This window comes from Bombus huntii, chromosome 8 (genome assembly GCF_024542735.1).
Source record: "Bombus huntii isolate Logan2020A chromosome 8, iyBomHunt1.1, whole genome shotgun sequence".
NCBI lineage: Eukaryota > Metazoa > Arthropoda > Insecta > Hymenoptera > Apidae > Bombus > Bombus huntii.
In genome coordinates this window covers 8,821,571-8,845,800 of record NC_066245.1, presented here as the reverse complement: position 1 = coordinate 8,845,800, position 24,230 = coordinate 8,821,571, and the positions used below count along the sequence as shown (strand labels likewise).

The following is a 24,230-nucleotide window of genomic DNA, read 5'->3' as shown; positions in this document are numbered from 1 at the left end:
ACGTGTGTTGTGACTGCTTTTTAAGGAAAACGGAATACGGAATATAGGATTCGTAGAAATCCTGCTGCACTGAACGCGCGAAATTCTTTATTATATCATAAAAATATTCAGCGCTTTACAAATACAATAATTGATCATTTAATGTAAGTACTTTATTTCTGGCCTTGTCGATCATCAGTGACAAATATTTCACTGAAAAGTCACTCGTGACAGTCAACATGTTACTCATGCGATATAATACATTGCGGTATCACATTGAAAATAACAACGAACGATTATTCTCCTGTTTTTGATGCGGTATGTAAATGCTTTATAACATCGTGCGGATCATGTTGAGGTACGCGAAAGAAGTTTTAAACACCTGAAAGACAGAATATACATGAATTTGTATTAAATATATAAAATTCTACATTAGCTATTATCTGCATTAGTTGTTAATTGTATCAAGAATTCTGTCCATTATATCATAAGTATATATATATTTTATCGATACTTACGACGCCAAAGGTCGTGATAGATATTTGTACGAATTTTCCAGCAGTAATTTTGACCACCATACTCGATCTTGAAATAACCAGCACTAAACCGAGAGCAGTTTTGTGAGGTAATCGGTACCATTCAGTCATATAAACTTTCTTCCCAACTCTTTCGCCCTGCCGTGTATTTGATAGTTTAAGATTTAATATAAATACTTCTTTATTGTTACTTTCTTACCTGTTCAATAACTATTTCTCCGATGTAACAGAATATGAATATGTTAAACACCATGGATGCATACACGATAGCATATACGATTCTCATATCTTTCGATTTTTCCTGTGAAATTGAAATATATGTATCGTATAAATAGATATGCGAATTAAGTAGAACAGACAACGTATGAGTCGCGGTCCTGTATTTTGACGCTAATTTATTTATGTTAGAAGGTAGCTCACTGTTTGAATCATTTTAGCTCTAACTAGATGATATTATAGAGAAATATTTCTAAGTTGTTTTGGTAAATATACACAAAAAGGAAGTCACCACCGATTTGAATGAGTTTTAAATATGTTGAGTGCTGAGTGTATGAGCTTTTTCCCTGTACATGTGAAGTTGTTGCTCTTAGCCTCCGAATTGGATTGAGTCAGTACTAATATTAACACTTTGACTTCCGCGTAAAGTTATTGGCAACTTTAAACAGTAGCCGACGTTTTTTGATAAAAAATTTCAAATTCCTAATCTCTACGTAAAGGGTCAACTTGCGCGTGATACCAACGTGGTGTCACCGGACACTAAAATTTGGCCTGCATTTCACAACACGTTGGTGCCATCGGACGTGAAAGTGTTAATAGCTTTGTCGGTATTTATATGAACAATGTTAATATGCTACCTTACGACGTAACGCGGTGGTCGGATTAATATTATTATTAACCCAATCCAAATTATGGTCGACCGATAGTATATATGTTTGCATATAACTCCAAAACTCAGGCTGATTGGTGGATATATATAGTGGCTCTCTTTTTGTGAATATTTACCATTATTTTTTTAGTTTGTTTTAAAACATACCGTAAGAAAATAATATTTGATCATGCACATGTTCATCGTACATCCCACCAACTCAACGAGACATATCATGTTCATAACTTTTTCTATCGAGGCTATGAGACTGAAAGTAATATTATCGTCATATGTATTCATCATAAAAAATTCATCACGAAATATCAATACCAAATAATAAATATATGTATACATCCATCATAGAAAATTAATTTAGTATAAAAAAAGTAGCTTAGACATAATTGAATTATTTTGTGATGCTGTTACATTAATTTCATGTTTCTTTTATTTAGCATCTAAATTGAATGTCTTACTTGAATTCTTAAACCTTAACTATTCGAAAAAGATGAATTATAAGTACAACTAATAATCAATAGAAGAATTAAATAACAATATATCCTACAAGATACCGTATTCAATAAATGAAACATGTGTGACTACACGATAACTCGCGATATTATCATATTTTGCAAATCTTGACTGGAATTCAAATATACAACAAAAAGTAAAAAAAGAAAATAAATAACATAGTCTCATTGATGTTATCAAATAATCTATATCAGTAAATGAGACATATATGCACAAATAACAGCACAATAACCAGTAAAGACCTTAATGTTCGCAGGTGATGTTCAACAATAATACCAAGCTTCCTCTGAGCGACCGTCTGTGCTTCCTGTTTCTCCTCGACTTTCGTATCCACCAAATTATCCAACCTGGCCACCACCATATTCAATTGACCACTTGCATGCATCGTTAGAACAGCTGCCAAACCACAAGCTCCCACCGTGACAGACGTCACGATGAGGCCAGAAAGGATTTGCAGGACAAACACGATCTCATTCGCCGGACTAAATCTAGCGTCCAACAAATTCGAGTAAACCGGACAGGGTAACGGATACATGAAATAACTGTCATTCCCAACGAGAAACATCATCTTCTTAAAGCCTTTAGTTATGTTGAAGGCCAGAACGCCACTGTGCATACAGAATGCAGCTATGAAAGCGATGAAACGTCCGACCTTCGCGTACTTCAGCATCATTTCACGACTGCTGGCATTTTCAACGACCTGCCAGTCGCGTTCCACGTGTTTTATGCAACGGATTATGTCGTCGGTTTTCGACAAAAGACAACAGTAATTCAATTCTCCCATCAGCCAATGACTCACTGGACCAATGATCTTCATCTTCGTTCTCGAGCTTTCAGCTTCATACACGATGTACAATATGCAAGGTACGATTGTGAAAATGATCAACGAGTGGCAGATAAAGTTCAACAATTTTGCGAATAATCTTTGCGTTCTGTTTGTCTTAGTAAGCTTTGGCCATGCTCCTATTGGTTGCATTAGCCAACGATTTACTTGGATGCTGTATTCGTAATCCTGAGCGTAAAAAGCGTTGGATATCGATGGTTCGCTGGACACGTCCACCATGATTACTTCGCGCAGGTTGTTTGTTGAGTGAATTACTCAAGTTTCAGGTACAATGCCATGGTAAAATAGCGCGTGCGCGAATTTTTTCACGACCCCGTATCGCCGTAGTGCAGCTGTTACCTTTCAAAGGGTTCGAGCCCTTCTAAGTTCTCAGTTGGAGCTTATACCACTTTATGCATTATTTACGACTTTTGTACGACAGGATTGATGACGTTTGAGGGTAATCGATTGATTGATTTTTTCAGGCCACAATAGTGCACTAGTGTGTTGTCTATTTCGCAGTAGGTTGAAGGGATCAATTTCTAGAGGATGAATTCCCATTCGAGGAAATTCCTCATACTGTTTCTTCGTATCGCGTCAGATGTAAGTACTTCTGTCACAATTTTATTAAAACTATCCAGGAAGGAAATATTACCGAATGTCTAGTTGAGTGAGGTTATTCTTTTCGAATTTATAACGGAACGAATTTAAGAAAACTGTAGACTGAGAGTTATTTCGCAATATCGATAAAGTCTCTTCTTTCCTATTTAAACTAAAGCGATATTGAAGTACTCAAGTCCCGGTACTTCAACAGAATTAAAATTAATATAAAATATTAATCGCATTTGGATACTTAACAACATAAGGGTATATTGTATAAATAACAGTTCAAATAAATTTTTGTGCAATATACAGGAACATTACATAGGATGTATTTAAACTATGTTATACTTTAAGGAGAGCTCATGTTAATGTTCGTATACTCATTTTGAAAAATTGACAATAGACCGATCAATTTTTTAATTCGAAGATTCCATCGAATGCTTAAATTTATGTCCTCATTGTAATCATGATCTGGAGGTACGGTGTTATCTGTATGGGTTGGGAATTTAGAATATTTAACAAGGGACTGTAGGGAATCCACAGGAGGTATCAAGTTAGAAGACGTGGTGAGCGAAGACGAGAGAGAAGGGTTCTATGATAGCTCGAAAAGTTGAAAAAGAAAGAAGAAGAAAAGAATAAAAAAATAGGGAATAAGTAACCCAAAGAGAGTTTTAATGAACGCAGGGGTGCAATAACTAGGGTGGAAGAAGACGAGGGCCATGCACCGATTGGTTTTAAAAACCATCGATTCAATTGAAGACTGTAGTCACTGTTGCTGTTGTTGTCAGTATCGATGATCATTGCTCTGGTTGTCATCACGGAGTGAGACTGCCGTTAGGCAGCAGTTGTGCAACTATGGGGGATGCATGGGGTAGTGCAACGCTTGTGTGAGTTCTACCGATCTATTCATCAATTGGTAGAACTTGTTTTAGGATATTGTGAAAGTATATACGCTTAGAAACTGTTAATTGCAATTGTTGGAAGTAGATAGTGTGCGTGCAGCGAATCATTTCTGTTTCTAACTTTAATAGTGCATACCTTCAAATTTTTAGTAGAAGGTAGAACGTGGTACATAATTGTGTCAGGTGCTAGGGAGATGTAGTAGACTTAATTTGTGCTAGTGATTATGATAAATTGAATGATAAATGGTATAATACTTTGCATTGTTTCTGTCGGTATTTACAAATGCCAGTCGTAGGATTTGATCTTTATATTATCGAATAGTATTACGAACAAACATTAAGAATAATTATAATGTTTCCAACGAAGAACTCGAAGAGATAACATGTAATAAAAATATGAGAACAATGGAGTATAGCTATAACAAACGATTCTTCAATCTATCACTCCATAGATTTTTTACACCGCAAGTATTCTTACACTTAACTAGATCTATTAGGTTGACAATCATGTATTATAGTCTGTAACATTAATCATAAAATTAGTTCAAACGACGACTTATTTATTTGTTGACATTCTCTTATAATATCCTTTCAGAATTCCACTTTATCACATCATTTGCTGCAACAAATTCAAATATGCGAAACCTGTCTTTATCACCTGAAATGGCAGAATATTTCATGTGAACAGACAACATTGCTATGAGTACAAGTATAGAATAAACTTACACTACCAAAAGTGTAAACGGACATATGAACTAATTTTCCTGCAGTGATATGAACGACCAGATTTGATCGTGCGATGACCATAATCAAGTCGAGGATTGTTTTACCGGGTAAATAATACCAGTTCGTCATGTAAACAACTTCACCAATTTTCTTGCACTGTTAAGAATTTGTTGAATTAGTCATCACGAATTTGATTTCCAGAATTTATATTACCCCGTATTAACATTAGACCGATGTGTGAAACATGTAGGTGCCAAAGAAATTGAAAAAAATGAATGACATATGAAAAAATCATTCAAATTACCAAAAATGTATCATTGTGAATCTATAAAAGTTATATGAAAAATGATTAATTATTAATTTTGATTACTCGGTTAGTTCTAGAGTTAGAGTGTTAATGTCTCTCTGATACCTGTTCCGTTAATAGTTCACCGATGTAACATATTACGAAAATGTTAAAACAGATTGTAACGAACATCATAAAATACGATGCCAAATTTCGAATATCATGCTCTGCCCATTCCTAAGACGAAATCGTAAAAAGAATAGAACAATTATACAGAAAATGAAAGTTATATCCACTGCGGAAAATAACAGGCAAACGATAAAAGTATAGTAATCATGTACCGATAGAATGTAGTAGCCAATTACGCATATATCCATCGTGCACCTTAACATTTCCAACAAACAGATTTTATTCATCACATCCTCGATATATGATATAAAACTGCAATTAACACGTAATATAATGCAAATGATCACCCATAAAAGCCACACAAAAAAAGATTTTTAAAAAAACCTTACTTCAATGTCCTCAGATGTCGTTCTACGATTACTCCGATTTGTATAAAACCACCAGTTTTCTTCTCTACTCTGGTTTCATTGACGAATTCAGCGATCCATAACGTAATAACATTTAGCTGACCGCATGCGTGAGCAGTTAGAACTGCTGCGAGACTAAAGATGCCAATTGTACTAAAATTTGCGATAACAGTAGACCAGATTTGCAAGAAAAGCATGAATTCGTTTGTTGGAATTTCGTCGACGTTCACCAGCTTCTTATATACTGCACAAGGTAGCACATGTAAAACTCTCGTCTCGTTCGCAATTCGAATCTCTACTGTATTCAATGCTGTCACAAAACAAAAGCACAAGACGCTTGATTGCACAAAAATAGCGGTGAACGCAGCTATGTAGCGACCGATTCTCGCGTTTTTCAACATTACGTTTTGATCTTCCTCTCTGGTCACTGTTCGCCAGTCAGCTTCTATGTATGACACGCACTTTCGTATGTCTTTGTTGTGCATTAGTAAAACCGCGTAATTAAAGCTGCTGACGAACCAATGATTCACAAAACCGAAGGTCTTCAATTTGAAGTTGAACGTCTCGTCTTCCAGAATTATTACTAGTAAACTAGGAATCGCAGTAAGAATCAAGGTGCTAAAGCAAACGACGTTTAAAATAAGTGAAACGATCTTTTCGAGCCTTGTCGTGGAAGGAGACGATGGCCAAGCGCCGATCGGTTTTAAGAACCATCGGTTCAATTGAAGACTATAGTCACTATTTCTCTTGCTGTCACCTTCTGTGATCACTACTTCGGTCGTCATCGCGAAATAATGCCATTGTTAGAAACCCAGCGTCTACATATAGAGGATGTTGGCAGAAGTTCAACGCTTGCGCGAGTTTTTTAGCTATTTGTTCAACTGATCGATTCGTCTAGTCGGTAGAACTTTTTTAGAATACTATGAAAGTATATACGCTTGGAAACTGTCAGTTGCAATCATGTGATGCGGATAACGTACATGGAATGAATCATTCGTGTCCCTAACTTTAACAGTGTGTGTTTTCAAATTTTTAGTGGATGGTGGATAGTGATACGCGGGTATGTTATGTGCTAGGATGTTGCAGTTGATTTAATTTTAGCTAGTGGCTATAAGAAATTTTATAATAAATGATACAATAATTTGCAATATATTTGTCGGTATTTAGAAATGCCAGTTCTAAGGCTTGATTTTTATACCATCGAATATTAGTACGAGAAAATCATTATCAGTAATTTTATTGTTTCCAAACAATTAACAATAGATAAAATACAAATATTTTATCAATTATATATTAAACATCTGTGTATTATCGATACTTCCGATGTCAAAGGTCGTGATAGATATTTGTACGAATTTTCCAGCAGTAATTTTGACCACCATACTCGATCTTGAAATAGCCAGGACTAAACCGAGAGCAGTTTTGTGAGGTAATCGGTATCATTCAGTCATATACACTTTTTCCCAAATCTTTCGCCCTGTCGTGTGTTTGATAGTTTGAGGTTTAATATAAATACTGCTTTATTGTTACTTTCTTACCTGTTCAGTAACTATTTCTCCGATATAATAGAATATGAATATATTAAACACCATAGATGCATACAGGAGAACGTATACAATTATCATATTCTTCAATTTTTCCTGAGAAATTAAAATATGTGTGTCGTACGAATGCTAGTGCGAATTAAGTAGAAAAGTCAACGTATGAGTCGCGATTCTGTATTTGACGCTAATTTATTTCTGTTAAAAGATATCTCAATGTTTGATTCATTTTAACTCTAACTAGAAGATATTGTGAACACATTTTCAATATATAAATTATTTCTTTTATTTTTATTCTGAAACGTACCGTGAGACAATGATGTATGATTAAACACATCTTTATCGTACACCCCACCGACTCAATCAAAAGCTCCTACCGTGACAGTGGTCAAGATGATCCTAGAAAGGATCTACATGGTGAACACGATCTCATTCGTCTGAATCTAATGACCAATAGGTTCGTTTAAACCGGGTGTGACAACGGGTTCATGAAAAAATTACCATTCTCCATACGAAACATCATCTTCTTAAAATCTTTAGTCGCGTTGCATGCTAGAATATCGCTATGCATACCCAGTGCAGAGAGAATGTTGCCGAGTGCCAAGTTGAATGAGATTATTCTTTTGGAATTTGTGATAGAAAAAATTTAAAAAAACTGTATACTGAAAATTATCTTGTAACATATAAGCTATATAAAAAATTTTCAAAATATTGCATTTTTAATAAGGAGTCAAGGCAACCTTGTCGTGACTTGGTAGAAATAAAATAATCTTCAACGATAATATTTCCTCTGTTTAATCTAATATTTCTAAATTTAGGGTTGTTCCCAGATCAAAGTACAGTATGACGTTGAACTAATCTTAATATGAGTCAAAGTAGTATGAAGACAGGAATACGTAGTTTTATTAAAAACAACAATTTTCAATAAATTTCTTGTATTGCAAATTCCAGACGGTTGAAACTTAACTAACTTTCATCCAAAACATTTTTCTATAAAATATTCGGATGTGGTTGAAAAATCTTCGCGATAGTTACATACGTGGTACAACCTGTATCTTTATTACAACTACTGAAGCATAATTTTTGCTTTCATTTTACATCAGCCAATTAACAGCCAAAATATTTAGAAATGGATATCAAGTTAGATCGAGACAATTTTACTTGCGTAGATATAGATTCCTGTATCGTGATTAGATCTCGTTTCAAATTTTGTTGTAGTCTCACTATTAATGCATTTCAATCGTAATTAAATGCGGAAATAACAAAGTTAAAAAAACAAAGAATTTTTCTGTTTGAAATTTACGACTTCTAGTCTGTTAATTCTTAACGTACAAAATTTTATGCGATATTTACGTGTATTTTGTACTGTATATACTAAATTATTAAAAACACAATATATTTTTCCAGGATTCCATTTTATTACGTCATTTGCTGCAACAGATTCAAGTATGCAAAACCTGTCTTCACAACCTGAAATGGCAGAATATTTTACGTGAACAAACAATACAGTTATAAGTAGGAGTATCGAATAAACTTACACTACCAAATGTATAAACCGACATATGAACTAATTTTCCTGCAGTGATTTGAACGACTACATTCGATCGTGCGATGACCATAATCAAGTCGAGGATTGTTTTACCGGGCAAGTAATACCAGTTCGTCATGTAAACGGCTTCGCCAATTTTCTTACACTGTTAAGAATTTGTTGAATTAATCACCACGATTACGATTTGCTTCATTTATATCACTCCATACTAACACTAGGGCGAAGTATGAAACATATAAGTAGCAAAGAACTTAAAATAAAAGACACATGAGAAAACCATTCAAACCACCGAAAATGTACCATTGAATCTATAAAGGTTGTATTAAGAACGATTAATTATTAACTTTGGTTACCCTGCTAATTCTAGAATTAGAGAGTTAATGTGTTGATGATACCTGCTCCGTTAACAGTTCACCAATGTAACATAGTATGAAAATGTTATAACAGATTGCAACAAACATCATTACATATGATGCCAAATTTCGAACATCATGCTCCGCCCATTCCTAAGATGGAATCGTAAAAAGAATAGAACAATTTTACAGAAGAATAAAGCTATATCCATTGTGGAAAATAACAGGCAGACAATAAAAATATGCTAATTATGTACCGACACAATGAAGTAGCCAATTACACATATATCCATCGTGCATCTTAACATTTCCAAAAAACAGATTTTATTCATCACACCCTCGATATACGATATAAAACTGCAATTAACATTTAATATAATCCAAATGATTGATCTTAAAAGCCACAGAAAAAAATAATCTAAAAAGAGATCTTACTTCAATGTCCTCAGATGTCGTTCTACGATTACTCCAATTTTCGTAAAACCATCAGTTCTGCTCTCTACTGTGGCTTCATTGACAAATTCAACAATCCATAACATAACAACATTTAGCTGACCGCACGCGTGAGCAGCTAGAACTGCTGCAAGACTAAAGATCCCAACTGTACTACAATTTGCGATAAAAGTAGACCAAATTTGCAAAAAAATCATGAATTCGTTTGTTGGACTTTCGTCGACGTTTACCAGCTTCTTGTATACTGCACAAGGTAACACGTGTAAAATTCTCGTCTCGTTTCCAATTTGAATCTCGAGTGTATTTAGAGCCGTCACGAAACAAAAGCACAAAACGCTACCTTGTACAAAAATTGCGCAGAAAGCTGCTACGTAACGACCGAATTTCGCGTTCTTCATCATCACGTGTTGATCCTCCTTTCTGGTCACTGCTCGCCAGTCAGCTTTCATGTGTTCTACGCATCGTCGTATGTCTTTGTTGTGTAATAACAACACGCTATAAGTAAAGATACTGACGATTAAATGACTCAAGAAATCTAGGTTCTTCAATTTCGAGTTAATGCTCTCGTCTTCTAGAATCATTTGCAGTACACTGGGTATCGCAGTGATAATTACGGTGCTGTAGCAAATGGTGTTTAAAAGAAACGAAATTATCTTTTCTAGTCTTGTGGTGGATGGAGACGATGGCCATGCACCAATCGGTTTCAAGAACCATCGATTCAATTGTAGACTGTAGTCACTGTTGCTGTTGCTATCAGCTTCGATGATCACTGCTTCGTTCGACATCGCGGAGTGAAGATGTTATTAGAATGCAGCCGCGCGTCAGTGGGGGATGCATGGAGCAGCGCAACGCTTGCGCGTGTTTTTTAGGTACTTGTTCTACCGATCGATTCGTCTAGTCGGCAAAACTTGTTTTAGAAAAGTTGAAAAGTATACTCGCTTGGAAATTGTTAGTTGCAATGCTGTGAAGTGGATGGCGTGCGTGCAATGATTCAATACTCTCCCTACGTTAACTGTATATGTTGTAAAATTTTTAATAAGAAGTGGCTAGTCATCAGTACGTATGTTAGGTGCTTGGAAGTTATAGCTGTTTTAATTTGTGCTTGTGATTATGTTGAATTTCGTGATAAATGATATAATAATTTTCATTCTTTTGTCGATATTTACAAATGCCAATTTTTTAATTTTGTTTGTATATTATCGAATATTATTACGAAGTGAGACACGTTATTTATAATTGTAATCTTTCCAATGAAGGATTTCGACGGAGTAGCATTTTATAAAAACGTGAAAAAAGTAGAGGAGTGTAGCTATAACGTACGATTCTTCGGTCTACCGCCCCATCGATTTTTTAATTTGTAAATTTTCTTGTTCTTAATTAGATCTATGAGATTATCAATCATTTTTTGGAGGTTGTAAAATCTATTATTATTGAATGTTATTAATATTGATTATTATTTACAGATCCGTGTTGGCATCGCAGGATGTTTGGTCATTGTTCTCCACCCTGAAGTTTTCCAACGCGCCGTTGGGAATCATTCTTCTTGATTTGAATATGTCACGCGACAAGCATCCGCTCGGTTGCAACACCTGTGATAAGGTTTGTGAACTATGAACTCCAACTATGAACACCGCAGGAACTTCAGAGATCACATTCGTGCTATCTATCTAGACGGCTGAAGGCTAAATAACTTTTATTCAAAACATTTTTGTATCGAATATTCGGATATGGCTGAAAAATCTTAGCCATAGTTATAGTACATACGTAGATCAACCTGTATTTTTACTATAATTACTGAAGCTTAATTTTTTCTCTCATTTTACGTCAGTCAATTAACAGTCAAAATATTTACAAGACGATATCAGGTTAGATTGAGACAATTTTACTTGCGTAGATATAGATTCCTGTATCATGATTAGATCTCATTTAAAAGTCTTTTGTAGTCTCATTATTAATTCATTTCAATCGTAATTAAATACGGAAATAACAAAGTTGAAAAAATAAAGAATTTTTTCTCTTTGAAATTTACGACTTCTAGTCTGTTAATTCTTAACGTACAAAATTTTATGCGATATTTACGTGTATTTTGTACTGTACATACTATATTATTAAAAACACAATATATTTTTCCAGGATTCCATTTTATTACGTCATTTGCTGCAACAGATTCAAGTATGCAAAACCTGTCTTCACAACCTGAAATGGCAGAATATTTTACGTGAACAGACAATACAGTTATAAGTGGGAGTATCGAATAAACTTACACTACCAAATGTATAAACCGACATATGAACTAATTTTCCTGCAGTGATTTGAACGACTACATTCGATCGTGCGATGACCATAATCAAGTCGAGGATTGTTTTACCGGGCAAGTAATACCAGTTCGTCATGTAAACGGCTTCGCCAATTTTCTTACACTGTTAAGAATTTGTTGAATTAATCACCACGATTACGATTTGCTTCATTTATATCACTCCATACTAACACTAGGGCGAAGTATGAAACATATAAGTAGCAAAGAACTTAAAATAAAAGACACATGAGAAAACCATTCAAACCACCGAAAATGTACCATTGAATCTATAAAGGTTGTATTAAGAACGATTAATTATTAACTTTGGTTACCCTGCTAATTCTAGAATTAGAGAGTTAATGTGTTGATGATACCTGCTCCGTTAATAGTTCACCGATGTAACATATTATGAAAATGTTAAAACAGATTGTAACGAACATCATAAAATACGTTGCCAAATTTCGAATATCATGCTCTGCCCATTCCTAAGACGAAATCGTAAAAAGAATAGAACAATTATACAGAAAATGAAAGTTATATCCATTGTGGAAAATAACAGGCAGACAATAAAAATATGCTAATTATGTACCGACACAATGAAGTAGCCAATTACACATATATCCATCGTGCATCTTAACATTTCCAAAAAACAGATTTTATTCATCACACCCTCGATATATGATATAAAACTGCAATTAACATTTAATATAATCCAAATGATTGATCTTAAAAGCCACAGAAAAAAATAATCTAAAAAGAGATCTTACTTCAATGTCCTCAGATGTCGTTCCACGATTACTCCAATTTTCGTAAAACCATCAGTTCTGCTCTCTACTGTGGCTTCATTGACAAATTCAACAATCCATAACATAACAACATTTAGCTGACCGCACGCGTGAGCAGCTAGAACTGCTGCGAGACTAAAGATGCCAATTGTACTAAAATTTGCGATAACACTAGACCAGATTTGCAAAAAAATCATGAATTCGTTTGTTGGACTTTCGTCGACGTTTACCAGCTTCTTGTATACTGCACAAGGTAACACGTGTAAAATTCTCGTCTCGTTTCCAATTTGAATCTCGAGTGTATTTAGAGACGTCACGAAACAAAAGCACAAAACGCTACCTTGTACAAAAATTGCGCAGAAAGCTGCTACGTAACGACCGAATTTCGCGTTCTTCATCATCACGTGTTGATCCTCCTTTCTGGTCACTGCTCGCCAGTCAGCTTTCATGTGTTCTACGCATCGTCGTATGTCTTTGTTGTGTAATAACAACACGCTATAAGTAAAGATACTGACGATTAAATGACTCAAGAAATCTAGGCTCTTCAATTTCGAGTTAATGCTCTCGTCTTCTAGAATCATTTGCAGTACACTGGGTATCGCAGTGATAATTACGGTGCTGTAGCAAATGGTGTTTAAAAGAAACGAAATTATCTTTTCTAATCTTGTGGTGGATGGAGACGATGGCCATGCACCGATCGGTTTCAAGAACCATCGATTCAATTGTAGACTGTAGTCACTGTTGCTGTTGCTATCAGCTTCGATGATCACTGCTTCGTTCGACATCGCGGAGTGAAGTTGTTATTAGAAAGTAGACGCGCGTCAATGGGGGATGCATGGAGCAGCGCAACGCTTGCGCGTGTTTTTTAGGTACTTGTTCTACCGATCGATTCGTCTAGTTGGTAGAACTTGTTTTAGAAAAGTTGAAAAGTATAATCGCTTGGAAATTGTCGGTTCTAATGCTGTGAAGTGGATGGCGTGCGTGCAATGATTCAATACCCTCCCTACGTTAACTGTATATGTTGTAAAATTTTTAATAAGAAGTGGCTAGTCATCAGTACGTATGTTAGGTGCTTGGAAGTTATAGCTGTTTTAATTTGTGCTTGTGATTATGTTGGATTTCGTGATAAATGATATAATAATTTTCATTCTTTTGTCGATATTTACAAATGCCAATTTTTTAATTTTGTTTGTATATTATCGAATATTATTACGAAGTGAGACACGTTATTTATAATTGTAATCTTTCCAATGAAGGATATCGACAGAGTAGCATTTTATAAAAACGTGAATAAAGTAGAGGAGTGTAGCTATAACGTACGATTCTTCGGTCTACCGACCCATCGATTTTTTAATTTGTAAATTTTCTTGTTCTTAATTAGATCTATGAGATTATCAATCATTTCTTGGAGGTTGTAAAATCTATTATTATTGAATGTTATTAATATTGATTATTATTTGCAGATTCGTGTTGGCATCGCAGGGTGTTTGGTCATTGTTCTCCATCCTGAAGTTTTTCAACGCGCCGGTGGGAATCATTCTTCTTGATTTGAATAAGTCACGGGACAAGCATCCGCTCGGTTGGAACACCTGTGATAAGGTTTGTGAACTATGAACTCCAACTATGAACACCGCAGAGACTTCAGAGATCACATTCGTGCTATCTATCTAGACGGTTGAAAGCTAAATAACTTTTATTCAAAACATTTTTGTATCAATATTCGGATGTGGCTGAAAAATCTTAGCCATAGTTACATACGTAGGTCAACCTGTATTTTTACTATAATTACATTATTATAATTATAAAGCTTAATTTTTGCTCTCATTTTACGTCAGTCAATTAACAGTCAAAATATTTACAAGACGATATCAGGTTAGATTGAGACAATTTTGCTTGCGTAGATATAGATTCCTGTATTGTGGTTAGATCTCATTTAAAAGTCTTTTGTAGTCTCATTATTAATTCATTTCAATCGTAATTAAATACGGAAATAACAAAGTTGAAAAAATAAAGAATTTTTTCTCTTTGAAATTCACGACTTCTAACCTGTTAATTCTTAACATACAAAATTTTATGCGCTATTTACGTATATTTTGTATTTTATATTCTAAATTATTAAAAACACAATATATTCTTCCAGGATTCCACTTTATTACATCATTTGCTGCAACAGATTCAAATACGCAAAACCTGTCTTCACAACCTGAAATGGCAGAATATTTTACGTGAACAGACAATACAGTTATAAGTGGGAGTATCGAATAAACTTACACTACCAAATGTATAAACCGACATATGAACTAATTTTCCTGCAGTGATTTGAACGACTACATTCGATCGTGCGATGACCATAATCAAGTCGAGGATTGTTTTACCGGGCAAGTAATACCAGTTCGTCATGTAAACGGCTTCGCCAATTTTCTTACACTGTTAAGAATTTGTTGAATTAATCACCACGATTACGATTTGCATGATTTATGTCACTCCACACTAACACTAGGGCAAAGTATGAAATGTGTAGGTACCAAAGAACTTAAAATGAAAGACATGAAAAAATCATTCAAATCACCAAAAATGTGCCATTGTGAATCTATAAAAATTGTATGAAGGACGATTAATTATTAATTTTGATTACTCTGGTTATTTTAGAATTAGAGTGTTAATGTGTTGCTGATACCTGCTCTGTTAATATTTCACCGATGTAACATATTACAAAAATGTTATAACAGATTGTAACGAACATCATAAAATACGAAGTCAAATTTTGAATATCATGCTCAGTCCATTCCTAAGACGGAATAGTAAACAGAATAAAACAATTATACAGAAAAGTAAAGTTACATCTAATCTGGAAGAAATAGATAAACAAGAAATATATATTAATTACATACTGATAAAATGTAATAGCCAGTTACACATATATCCATTGTGCATCTTAGCATTTCCAAAAGATATATTTTATTCATCACTTCCTCGATACACGATATAAAACTGCAATTAACGTACAACATAATCCCGAAGATCAGTACTGAGACGCCAACAAAGAAGGAATAGGGAAAAGGTCTTACTTCAATGTCCTCAGGTGTCGTTCCACGATTGTTCCAATTTGAATACAACCACCAGGTTTCTTCTCTCCTCTGGCCTCAACAAATTCAGTGATCCATAACATAATAACGTTTAACTGGCCACACGCGTGAGCAGCTAGGACTGCTGCAAGACTAAAAATCCCAATCGTACTAGAATTTGCAATAATTGCAGACCAAACTTGCAAGAAAAGCATGATCTGGTTCGTTGAACTTTCATCGACGTTTACTAGCTTCTTGTATACTGCACAAGGTAACACGTGTAAAACTCTCGTCTCGTTTCCAATTTGAATCTCGAATGTATTTAATGCTGTCACGAAACAAAAGCATAAAACGCTACCCTGCATAAAAATGGCGCAAAAAGCCGCCACATAGCGACCGAATTTCGCGTTCTTCAGCATCACGTGTTGATCCTCCTCTCTCATTAACGTTCGCCAGTCACTTTCCATGTGTTCTATGCACTGTCGTATGTCTTTGCTATGCAACAACAAAGCTGTATAATTAAAGCTGCTGACGATCCAATGGCTCACGAAACCTAGTGTCTTCAATTTCAAATTCATACTCTGATCTTCTAGAATCATTAGTAGTAAACTAGGAATCGCAGTGATAATTACGATGCTGAAGCAAATGATGTTTAAAACAAATGAAATAATCTTTTCGAGTTTTGTGGTGGAAGGAGACGAGGGCCATGCACCGATCGGTTTCAAGAACCATCGATTCAATTGTAGACTGTAGTCACTGTTGCTGTTGCTATCAGCTTCTATCACCACTGTTTCGTTCGGCATCGCGGAATGAAGTCGTTATTAGAAAGTAGACGCGCGTCAATGGGGGATGCATGGAGGAGTGCAACGCTTGCGCGTGTTTTTTAGGTACTTGTTCTACCGATCGATTCGTCTGGTCGGTAAAACTTGTTTTAGAAAAGTTGGAAAGTATACTCGCTTGGAAATTGTTGGCTGCAATGCTGTGAAGTGGATGGCGTGTGTGCAATGATTCATATCCCTTCCTACGTTAATTATATATGTTGTAAAATTTTTAATAAGAAGTGGCTAGTCGTCCGTACGTGTGTTAGGTGCTTGGAAGTTATAGCTGTGTTAGTTTGTGCTTGGAAGTTGTAGCTGTTTTAATTTGTGCTTGTGAATTGTTGAATTTCATGATAAATGATAATAATTTGTATTATTGCTGTTGGTATTTACAAATGTATAAGACTAGTTTTTTTTATCAACGCATAGTATTACGAAGAAAAAATTATTGGTGAAATTAATTTTTCCAATTTCAAAAAAATAATACGTAATAGAAACATGAATATAATGGAGCGTGGCTACAACGGACGGTTCTACAATCTACCGTCCGATAGATTTTTTACTTTGTACGTTTGCTTGGTCTTACGTAGACGTATTATACTGTCAACCATTTATTAGAGTTTACAAAATTGATTATAAGATTATTTCAACCGCCTAATTATTATTATGCTTTAACTCCCCCAATAACATTTTTCCGAGATACCATTTTATTACATTATTTGCTGCAATAGATTCAAATATGCGAAACCTGTCTTTACCACCTGAAATGGGAGAACGTTTAACCTAAACAGACAATACAAGTCTGAGTACTAGTATCAGATTAACTTACATTGCCAAACGTACTAATTGTCATATGAATCATTTTCCCTGCAGTCAGTTGAACGACCATAGTCGATCGCACGATGATCAAAATTAAGTTGCGGATTTCTTTATTGGGTAAATAATACCAGTTTGTCAAGTAAACGGCATCACCAATTTTCTTGCTCTGTTAAGAATTTGTCGTATTAACCATCACGATTTCGATTTGTTGTATACCACTCTGTATTAACGCTATGACTAAGTATGAGACATGTAAGTATCAAAGAACTTAAAATGAAAAGATCATTCAAATCACCAAAAATTTATCATCGTGAAACCATGAAAGTTACATGATAAATGGTTATTTCTTAATCTTGACTACTTTGATAGTTTTATAATTAGAGAGTTGATGTCTCAGTACCTGTTCCGTTAATATTTCACCGATGTAACATATTACGAAAATGTTAAAACAGATTGAAACGAACATCATAAAATACGATGTCAAATTTCGAATATCATGCTCATCCCATTCCTAAGAAGTAATCGTTAAAAGTATAGGACAAATATACAGAAAAATAAATTTATATCTTATGTGGAAAGAAATTAGCAAGCAATAAAAATATAATAAATATGTACCGTTAGAATGTAGTAGGCAATTAGACATATGTTCATCGTACATCTCAACATCTCCAATAAATATATTTTGTTCATCACAACCTCGATACACGATATGAAACTGCAATCAACACGTAATATAATACCAATGATCACTCTCGAAACAACAACAACAAGAAAAAACGAATTAACAATAGATCTTACTTCAACGTCCTCAGGTGTCGCTCCACGATTACTCCAATTTCCTGAAAACTGCTAGTTCCCTTCTGTTTTCTTGTTTCCTTAACAAATTCGGTAATCCACGCCATAATCACGTCCAGTTGACCACACGCGTGAGCAGCTAGTACAGCTGCGAGACTAAAAATTCCAACTGTACTGGAGTTCGCGATAAGAGCAGACCAAATTTGCAGGGAAAGCATGATTTCGTTTGCTGGACTTTCATCGACGTTCACCAACTTCTTGTATACTGCACAAGGCAGCAAGCGTAAGACTCTTGTGTCGTTTCCAATCTGAATCTCGACCGTAGTTAACGCTGTCACGAAACAAAAGCACAAAATGCCACCCTGCATGAAAATAGCGCACGAAGCAGCTACATAGCGACCGAATTTTCCGTTTTTCATCATTACGTGTTGATCCTCCTCCCTAGTCACTGATCGCCAGTCAGCCTCTATGTGTTCTACGCATTGTCGTATGTCTTTGCTGTGTAATAACAAGGTACTATAATTAAAGCTGCTGACGAACAAATGACTCAAAAAATCCAGGGTTTTCAATTTCAAGTTAATGCTCTCGTCTTCTAGAATGAGTAGCAATACACTGGGAATCGCAGTGATGATTACGGAGGTGAAGCAAACGATGTTTAAAATAAATGAAACGATCTTCTCCAGTCTTGTGGTGGATGGAGACGATGGCCATGCACCGATCGGTTTCAAGAACCATCGATTTAATTGAAGACAGTAGTCGCTGTTGCTGTTGCTATCAGCTTCGATGATCACTGCTTCGTTCGACATCGCGGAGTGAAGTTGTTATTAGAATGCAGCCGCGCGTCAGTGGGAGATGCATGGAGCAGCGCAACGCTTGCGCGTGTTTTTTAGGTACTTGTTCTACCGATCGATTCGTCTGGTCGGTAGAACTTGTTTTAGAAAAGTTGAAAATTATACTCGCTTGGAAATTGTTAGTTGCAATGCTGTGAAGTGGATGGCGTGAGTGCAATGATTCATATCCCTCCCTACGTTAACTGTATATGTTGTAAAATTTTTAATAAGAAGTGGCTAGTCATCCGTACGTATGTTAGGTGCTTGGAAGTTATAGCTGTTTTAATTTGTGCTTGTGAATTGTTGAATTTCGTGATAAATGATATAATAATTTTCGTTTTTCTGTCGATATTGACAAATGTCAATTATAAAACAGCATTTGTACATTATGGAATAGTGTTACGAAGACGTTATTTATAATCACATGGAACACGTTATTTATAATCGTAATGTTTGCAATGAACGATTTCGATAGAATTGCTTTTTATAAAAACATGAAACAATAGAAGAGTATAACTATAATGTACGATTCTTCGGTTTACCGCTCCATCAATGTTTTAGTTCGTAAGTGATCTTGTTCTTAACTAGATCTATTAGATTGACAATCGTTTATCATAGGTTTTAAAATAGATTATTATATTTGTTAGATCATTACGTATTACCATTATTTGTATTTCAAATTCTGCAACAGCATTTACAAAGAATTGTACAACTAACAAATTCATTCCTTAGAAACGTATTTAATCACATCATTTATCGTAATAAATTCAAATACTCGAGACCGATTTTTACTTGGTACGATAAAATATTTCGCGTGAAATATTCTAGTTAACGATTTGATACTTTACGTTCTGTAGTAACCGTTCCTGATAGAAACAAGAGGTAAGAATTCGTTGAGCGAATCGGCATGCGATCGTGAGGAATTACAATTTCCGGAGTAGTAGAGAGACAATATTAAACACCATGGACGTATACACGATAGCATATGCAATTCCAGTATCGATTTTTGCCGAGAAATTACGCAGAGAAGACACCAGAAGATATTGTTGAAACATTTTCAACATATAAATTATTTTGTTTCTATTTTGAAACACATATTCGACGTACAACGTACAATACAATAGCTTGCACTTATCTTAAAAGGATATCTGGCTCAAGTACAAATAATAATCAGCGAGAAGGTGAATAATCAACATATTCTCACTAATGTCGTCAAATAATCTGTCTCAACTAACGAGACATATACGTGTGTATAAATAACAATACAATAACCAGTAAATACCTTAATGTGTGCAGGTGATGCTCCACAATAATTCCTTTCTCTTCTTTCTATTCCTCCTTGACCTTCGTATCCACCAAACTATCGAACCTGGCCATCACCACGTTCAATGGACCATTTGTATGAATCGCTAGGATAGCGACCAAGCAATAAGCTTCCACATCACGATGATCCCAGAAAGAGTCTGTACAATGAGCACGATGTCATTCGTCGGGCTGAATCTAACGTCCAACAGATTTGTCTAAATCGGACAAGGTAACGAACACATGAAATAACTGTCATTCGCCACATGAAACACAATCTTCTTAAAGGCTTCAGTTACATTACAGATCAGAACGCCACTATACGTGCACAATGCAGCTACGAAAACAATGGAACGTCCGATTCTCGCGTTTTTCAACATCAATTCGCGATCGCTGGCATTTTTAACGACCTGCTAGTCAAGTTCCGTGTGTTTTATGCAACGGACCAATAGTCTTGATCCTCGTCTTCGAGCTGCCGGCGTCGTACACTTGGATAGTATATTCGATATCACGAGGGTAAAAAGTGTTAAATATCGGTGGTTCACTAGACAAGTCTACCATGATTACTTCGCGGAGATCGTTTGTCGACTGAAACCCTCAAGTTTCAAGTTTAATGCTATGGTAAAATGGCACGTGTGCGAGTTTCTTTTCGACCGCTCGTCGCCATGGTGCACCTGTTACCCTTCAAAGGGTTCGAACCCTTCGGAGTTCTTGCTTGTACTGCATGTAATACTTCACGCGTTAGTTACGATTTTAGTACCACAGAATTCATGATGTTGAGGGTCATGGATTAATTGATTTTTTTTTTAGTGTCAGCGAATATGCTGCCTATTTTGCAGCAGGTCGAAGAAATCACTTTCTAGGGGATGAATTTCCATTCGTGAAAACTTGTCATGTTTCTTAGGGTACTTTCTGTTGTATATAGGTAAAACTAGAAACTAAGAAGCGCCACACATTATCGCCATAGCACGTACTAGATATTCTCACGAGCATACGATGGCTCTTAATGGACTGTTTGTTTTTTTATATGTATAACACAAATTCGATTATTTGATTGCGTTGACCAAGGAGGAAAATATTCATTATAAAAATCCCGCGAAAAGTATTTGAAAGGTAATGAAACTATATTAATCAATTGAAATGCAAATACATCGTGTAAGAATTTAATACATCAGTTATACGTTAGTTCTAGAATTATATTTTTCATATTTGTGAAAGATTTTCTATTTAAATCGCTAAATATTCATATATACGCATTTCTGTATAGAAAAAAAAAGCAAAAAATGATATAATCAACGAGGATACAGACCTAAAAAGTTCGTAGATTCATAGTTCAAAGGTTAATTCATATTCATAGTTCATAGTTCGTAGCTCAAAGGTTAAAAAATCTCAAATATAGCACATCGTATTCTACTGACAAAAAATATTAATCGTGATTGTGTTACCACTGTATTCAAATTTGTATTGTATTTCAAATTTTACATCACCTACAGAAATATTCAAATAGAAAATCCGACAAAATCGTTAAATCCGTCAAAATTTAATCACGTCATTTGTCGTAACAGGTTCAAATATGCGAAACCAGTCTTTACCACCTGTAACAACAAAATATTTCACGTGTGCGGACATACATATACAGGAGAGTAAATACAAAAGACAAATTGACATACATCACCGAATGTGTATACAGACATGTGAACCAATTTTCCAGCTGTGATATGAACGACCATGCTCGATCGCGCGATGATCAAAATCAGGTCGAGGATTATTTTATCGGGTAAATAATACCAGTTTGTCATATAAACCACCTCCCCAACCTTTTGGCACTGAGAACAGTTTATTTAATTAGTAGGGATCACGATTTTGATTTTTCGTATTTATATTATTTGATATTAATATTTACATCACTTGACAATAACATTAATATTAGAACTACAAATGGCTATAATATAAAACGCGCAAGAAAGATACCAAAAGAGAGATATATGAAAAGAAAAGATCATTCATGTTATCGAAAATGCATAGTTGCAAATCCATAGAATTTCTATTCAAAATTATCAATTATTCATTTTGGCTATAGTGGTAGTTTTGGTGTTAACGACTCTCAAATACCTGTTCTGTCAATATTTCACCGATGTAGCATATTACGAAAATATTAAAACAGATTGAAATGAGCATCATAAAATACGTAGATAAATTCTGAATATCGCGGTCAGCCCATTCCTAAAAAGAAATCGTACAGTGAATAACATAATAATAAGCAAAATTGAACCCTGAATGTGATTTGGAAAAACAGACAAATAATAATAATATATTTAATACGTACCGAAAGAATATAGTAGCCAATTACACATATATCCATCGTACACCTGAACATCTCCAAAAAATATATTCTGTTCATCACATCCTCGATGCACGAGATAAAACTGTAATTAACGCATAATGTAGTACCAATGATCGCTCTTGAAACAACCAACAAAAAGAAAGAATTAAAAATAGATCTTACTTCAACGTCCTCAGGTGTCGCTCTACGATTACTCCAATTTTCCGAAAACTACTAGTTTCCTTTTGCTCTCTTGCTTCCTTAACAAATTTAGTAATCCACATCATAATTACGTCTAATTGACCACACGCGTGAGCAGCTAGCACAGCTGCGAGACTAAAAATTCCAACCGTACTAGAGTTCGCGATAAGAGCGGCCCAAATTTGTAAAAAAAGCATGATTTCGTTTGCTGGACTTTCATCGACGTTCACCAACTTCTTGTATACTGCACAAGGTAACACGTGTAAGACCCTCGTCTCGTTTCCAATTTGAATCTCGGTTGTAGTTAACGCTGTCACAAAGCAAAAGCACAAAACGCCAGCCTGCATGAAAACGGCGCACGAAGCAGCTACATAGCGACCAAATTTCGCGTTCTTCATCATCACGTGTTGATCCTCCTCCCTAGTCACTGTTCGCCAGTCAGCTTCAATGTGTTCCACGCAATGTCGTATGTCCCTGCCGCGTATTAACAAAGCCGTGTAATTGGCGCTGCTGACGAACCAATGACTGACAGGTCCCAGTGTCTTCAGTTTCATGTAAATGCTTTCATCTTCTAGAATCATTAGTAACAGACTAGGAATCGCAGTGACGATTACGGAGGTGAAGCAAATGATGTTTAAAACAAATGAAACAATCTTTTCCAGTCTTGTGGTGGATGGAGACGATGGCCATGCACCAATCGGTTTTAAGAACCATCGATTCAATTGAAGACTGTAGTCACTGTTGCTGTTGCTGTCGCCTTCTGTGATCACTGGTTCGTTCGTCATCGCGAAATGAAGCTGTTGTTAGAAAGTAGCCGTGCATCAATGGGGGGAGCAGTGCAACGCTTGCGCGTGTTTTTTAGGTGTTTGTTCAATTAATCGATTTGCCTAGTCGGCAGAACTTGTTTTAGAATAGTATGAAAGTATATGCTCTTGAAAATTGCTGGTTGATATCGTGTGAAGTGGATGGTGTGCATGCAATGACTCATTCGTGTCCCCAACTTTTAGAGTGTATGTTCTGAAACTTTTAGTAGAAGATGGGTTGTGATACGTAATTGTGTTATGTGTAATTATGCTTGTAATTATAATAAATTTTATAGTAAATAATAATTTTCATTACTTCTGCCGGTATTTACAAATACCGATTTTAAGACTAGATATCTATATTACCGAACCTTATTACGAATAAAATTACAAATAAAATCGAAATCATTATTAGCAAAATTACACTGTTACACTGTAGTCGCAACTCTGATATTTGATCTGATATTGTTGCACGAACACCGTCTGATACTTAATTCGATACTGTTTGAAGAC

At 35.3% G+C, this 24,230-nt stretch overlaps 7 protein-coding genes across 11 annotated transcripts; all 7 read right to left on the bottom strand.

Annotated features, from left to right (window-relative positions):
- Positions 1 to 55: 55 nt before the first annotated feature.
- On the bottom strand, positions 56 to 4,383 carry LOC126869043 (odorant receptor 4-like). Its single transcript, XM_050625149.1, has 5 exons — positions 2,151 to 4,383; positions 1,549 to 1,648; positions 715 to 816; positions 498 to 653; positions 56 to 361 (listed from the first exon to the last, which is right to left on the bottom strand). The coding sequence occupies exons 1-5, from the start codon at positions 2,969 to 2,971 to the stop codon at positions 311 to 313; spliced, it is 1,230 nt and encodes a 409-aa protein (XP_050481106.1). The 5' UTR covers positions 2,972 to 4,383; the 3' UTR covers positions 56 to 310.
- A 37-nt stretch (positions 4,384 to 4,420) lies between these two features.
- Positions 4,421 to 6,587, bottom strand: LOC126869031 (odorant receptor 4-like). 3 transcript variants are annotated; one of them, XM_050625130.1, is made up of 5 exons: positions 5,767 to 6,587; positions 5,590 to 5,689; positions 5,375 to 5,485; positions 4,963 to 5,118; positions 4,421 to 4,894 (listed from the first exon to the last, which is right to left on the bottom strand). In XM_050625130.1, exons 1-5 carry the CDS (start codon positions 6,567 to 6,569, stop codon positions 4,844 to 4,846), a joined length of 1,221 nt encoding a protein of 406 aa, XP_050481087.1. In that variant the 5' UTR covers positions 6,570 to 6,587; the 3' UTR covers positions 4,421 to 4,843. The 3 variants fall into 3 exon arrangements, with proteins under 3 accessions (XP_050481087.1, XP_050481086.1, XP_050481085.1); XM_050625129.1 differs by lacking the exon at positions 5,375 to 5,485; XM_050625128.1 differs by lacking the exon at positions 5,375 to 5,485 and having other exon boundaries at positions 4,853 to 5,118.
- A 1,881-nt stretch (positions 6,588 to 8,468) lies between these two features.
- Positions 8,469 to 10,465, bottom strand: LOC126868393 (uncharacterized). Its single transcript, XM_050623752.1, has 3 exons — positions 9,712 to 10,465; positions 9,485 to 9,657; positions 8,469 to 9,380 (listed from the first exon to the last, which is right to left on the bottom strand). Exons 1-3 carry the CDS (start codon positions 10,463 to 10,465, stop codon positions 9,252 to 9,254), a joined length of 1,056 nt encoding a protein of 351 aa, XP_050479709.1. The 3' UTR covers positions 8,469 to 9,251.
- Positions 10,466 to 11,767: 1,302 nt separating this feature from the next.
- On the bottom strand, positions 11,768 to 14,078 carry LOC126869041 (uncharacterized). Its single transcript, XM_050625147.1, has 4 exons — positions 12,744 to 14,078; positions 12,566 to 12,665; positions 12,351 to 12,461; positions 11,768 to 12,100 (listed from the first exon to the last, which is right to left on the bottom strand). Exons 1-4 carry the CDS (start codon positions 13,544 to 13,546, stop codon positions 11,870 to 11,872), a joined length of 1,245 nt encoding a protein of 414 aa, XP_050481104.1. The 5' UTR covers positions 13,547 to 14,078; the 3' UTR covers positions 11,768 to 11,869.
- Positions 14,079 to 15,058: 980 nt separating this feature from the next.
- Positions 15,059 to 16,634, bottom strand: LOC126869037 (uncharacterized). Its single transcript, XM_050625143.1, has one exon. It carries the CDS (start codon positions 16,627 to 16,629, stop codon positions 15,826 to 15,828), a length of 804 nt encoding a protein of 267 aa, XP_050481100.1. The 5' UTR covers positions 16,630 to 16,634; the 3' UTR covers positions 15,059 to 15,825.
- Positions 16,635 to 17,279: 645 nt separating this feature from the next.
- LOC126869026 (uncharacterized) lies at positions 17,280 to 21,726 on the bottom strand. Its single transcript, XM_050625122.1, has 5 exons — positions 18,262 to 21,726; positions 18,079 to 18,178; positions 17,864 to 17,974; positions 17,474 to 17,629; positions 17,280 to 17,405 (listed from the first exon to the last, which is right to left on the bottom strand). The coding sequence occupies exons 1-5, from the start codon at positions 19,062 to 19,064 to the stop codon at positions 17,355 to 17,357; spliced, it is 1,221 nt and encodes a 406-aa protein (XP_050481079.1). The 5' UTR covers positions 19,065 to 21,726; the 3' UTR covers positions 17,280 to 17,354.
- Positions 21,727 to 21,759: 33 nt separating this feature from the next.
- LOC126869024 (odorant receptor 4-like) lies at positions 21,760 to 24,193 on the bottom strand. 3 transcript variants are annotated; one of them, XM_050625119.1, is made up of 5 exons: positions 22,897 to 24,190; positions 22,717 to 22,816; positions 22,503 to 22,613; positions 22,061 to 22,216; positions 21,760 to 21,985 (listed from the first exon to the last, which is right to left on the bottom strand). In XM_050625119.1, the coding sequence occupies exons 1-5, from the start codon at positions 23,697 to 23,699 to the stop codon at positions 21,935 to 21,937; spliced, it is 1,221 nt and encodes a 406-aa protein (XP_050481076.1). In that variant the 5' UTR covers positions 23,700 to 24,190; the 3' UTR covers positions 21,760 to 21,934. The 3 variants fall into 3 exon arrangements, with proteins under 3 accessions (XP_050481076.1, XP_050481075.1, XP_050481077.1); XM_050625118.1 differs by having other exon boundaries at positions 21,760 to 22,216; positions 22,897 to 24,192; XM_050625120.1 differs by lacking the exon at positions 22,503 to 22,613 and having other exon boundaries at positions 21,760 to 22,216; positions 22,897 to 24,193.
- Between the last annotated feature and the right edge of the window lie 37 nt (positions 24,194 to 24,230).

Bases quoted from the DNA above. Each gene is read 5' to 3' on its own strand.
- LOC126869043 (XM_050625149.1), bottom strand. From the start codon at position 2,971: ATGGTGGACGTGTCCAGCGAACCATCGATATCCAACGCTTTTTACGCT. The intron at 1,649-2,150 runs GTCTTTACTGGT...TATTACTTTCAG, and splicing joins CATCACCTGCGAACATTAAG to TCTCATAGCCTCGATAGAAA. The intron at 817-1,548 runs GTATGTTTTAAA...TCAATTTCACAG, and splicing joins TCAAATATTATTTTCTTACG to GAAAAATCGAAAGATATGAG.
- LOC126869031 (XM_050625130.1), bottom strand. From the start codon at position 6,569: ATGACGACCGAAGTAGTGATCACAGAAGGTGACAGCAAGAGAAATAGT. The intron at 5,486-5,589 runs GTACATGATTAC...ATTTCGTCTTAG, and splicing joins TTGGCTACTACATTCTATCG to GAATGGGCAGAGCATGATAT. The intron at 4,895-4,962 runs GTAAGTTTATTC...CTGCCATTTCAG, and splicing joins CCGTTTACACTTTTGGTAGT to GTGATAAAGACAGGTTTCGC.
- LOC126868393 (XM_050623752.1), bottom strand. From the start codon at position 10,465: ATGTCGAACGAAGCAGTGATCATCGAAGCTGATAGCAACAGCAACAGT. The intron at 9,658-9,711 runs GTTTTACGAAAA...CATTGAAGTAAG, and splicing joins AGTAGAGAGCAGAACTGATG to ATCTCTTTTTAGATTATTTT. The intron at 9,381-9,484 runs GTACATAATTAG...ATTCCATCTTAG, and splicing joins TTGGCTACTTCATTGTGTCG to GAATGGGCGGAGCATGATGT.
- LOC126869041 (XM_050625147.1), bottom strand. From the start codon at position 13,546: ATGTCGAACGAAGCAGTGATCATCGAAGCTGATAGCAACAGCAACAGT. The intron at 12,666-12,743 runs GTAAGATCTCTT...TGTTAATTGCAG, and splicing joins CGACATCTGAGGACATTGAA to TTTTATATCATATATCGAGG. The intron at 12,462-12,565 runs GTACATAATTAG...ATTTCGTCTTAG, and splicing joins TTGGCTACTTCATTGTGTCG to GAATGGGCAGAGCATGATAT.
- LOC126869037 (XM_050625143.1), bottom strand. From the start codon at position 16,629: ATGCCGAACGAAACAGTGGTGATAGAAGCTGATAGCAACAGCAACAGT.
- LOC126869026 (XM_050625122.1), bottom strand. From the start codon at position 19,064: ATGTCGAACGAAGCAGTGATCATCGAAGCTGATAGCAACAGCAACAGC. The intron at 18,179-18,261 runs GTAAGATCTATT...TGTTGATTGCAG, and splicing joins CGACACCTGAGGACGTTGAA to TTTCATATCGTGTATCGAGG. The intron at 17,406-17,473 runs GTAAGTTAATCT...CTCCCATTTCAG, and splicing joins CAATTAGTACGTTTGGCAAT to GTGGTAAAGACAGGTTTCGC.
- LOC126869024 (XM_050625118.1), bottom strand. From the start codon at position 23,699: ATGACGAACGAACCAGTGATCACAGAAGGCGACAGCAACAGCAACAGT. The intron at 22,817-22,896 runs GTAAGATCTATT...CGTTAATTACAG, and splicing joins CGACACCTGAGGACGTTGAA to TTTTATCTCGTGCATCGAGG. The intron at 22,217-22,502 runs GTATTTGAGAGT...AACTGTTCTCAG, and splicing joins GTGAAATATTGACAGAACAG to TGCCAAAAGGTTGGGGAGGT.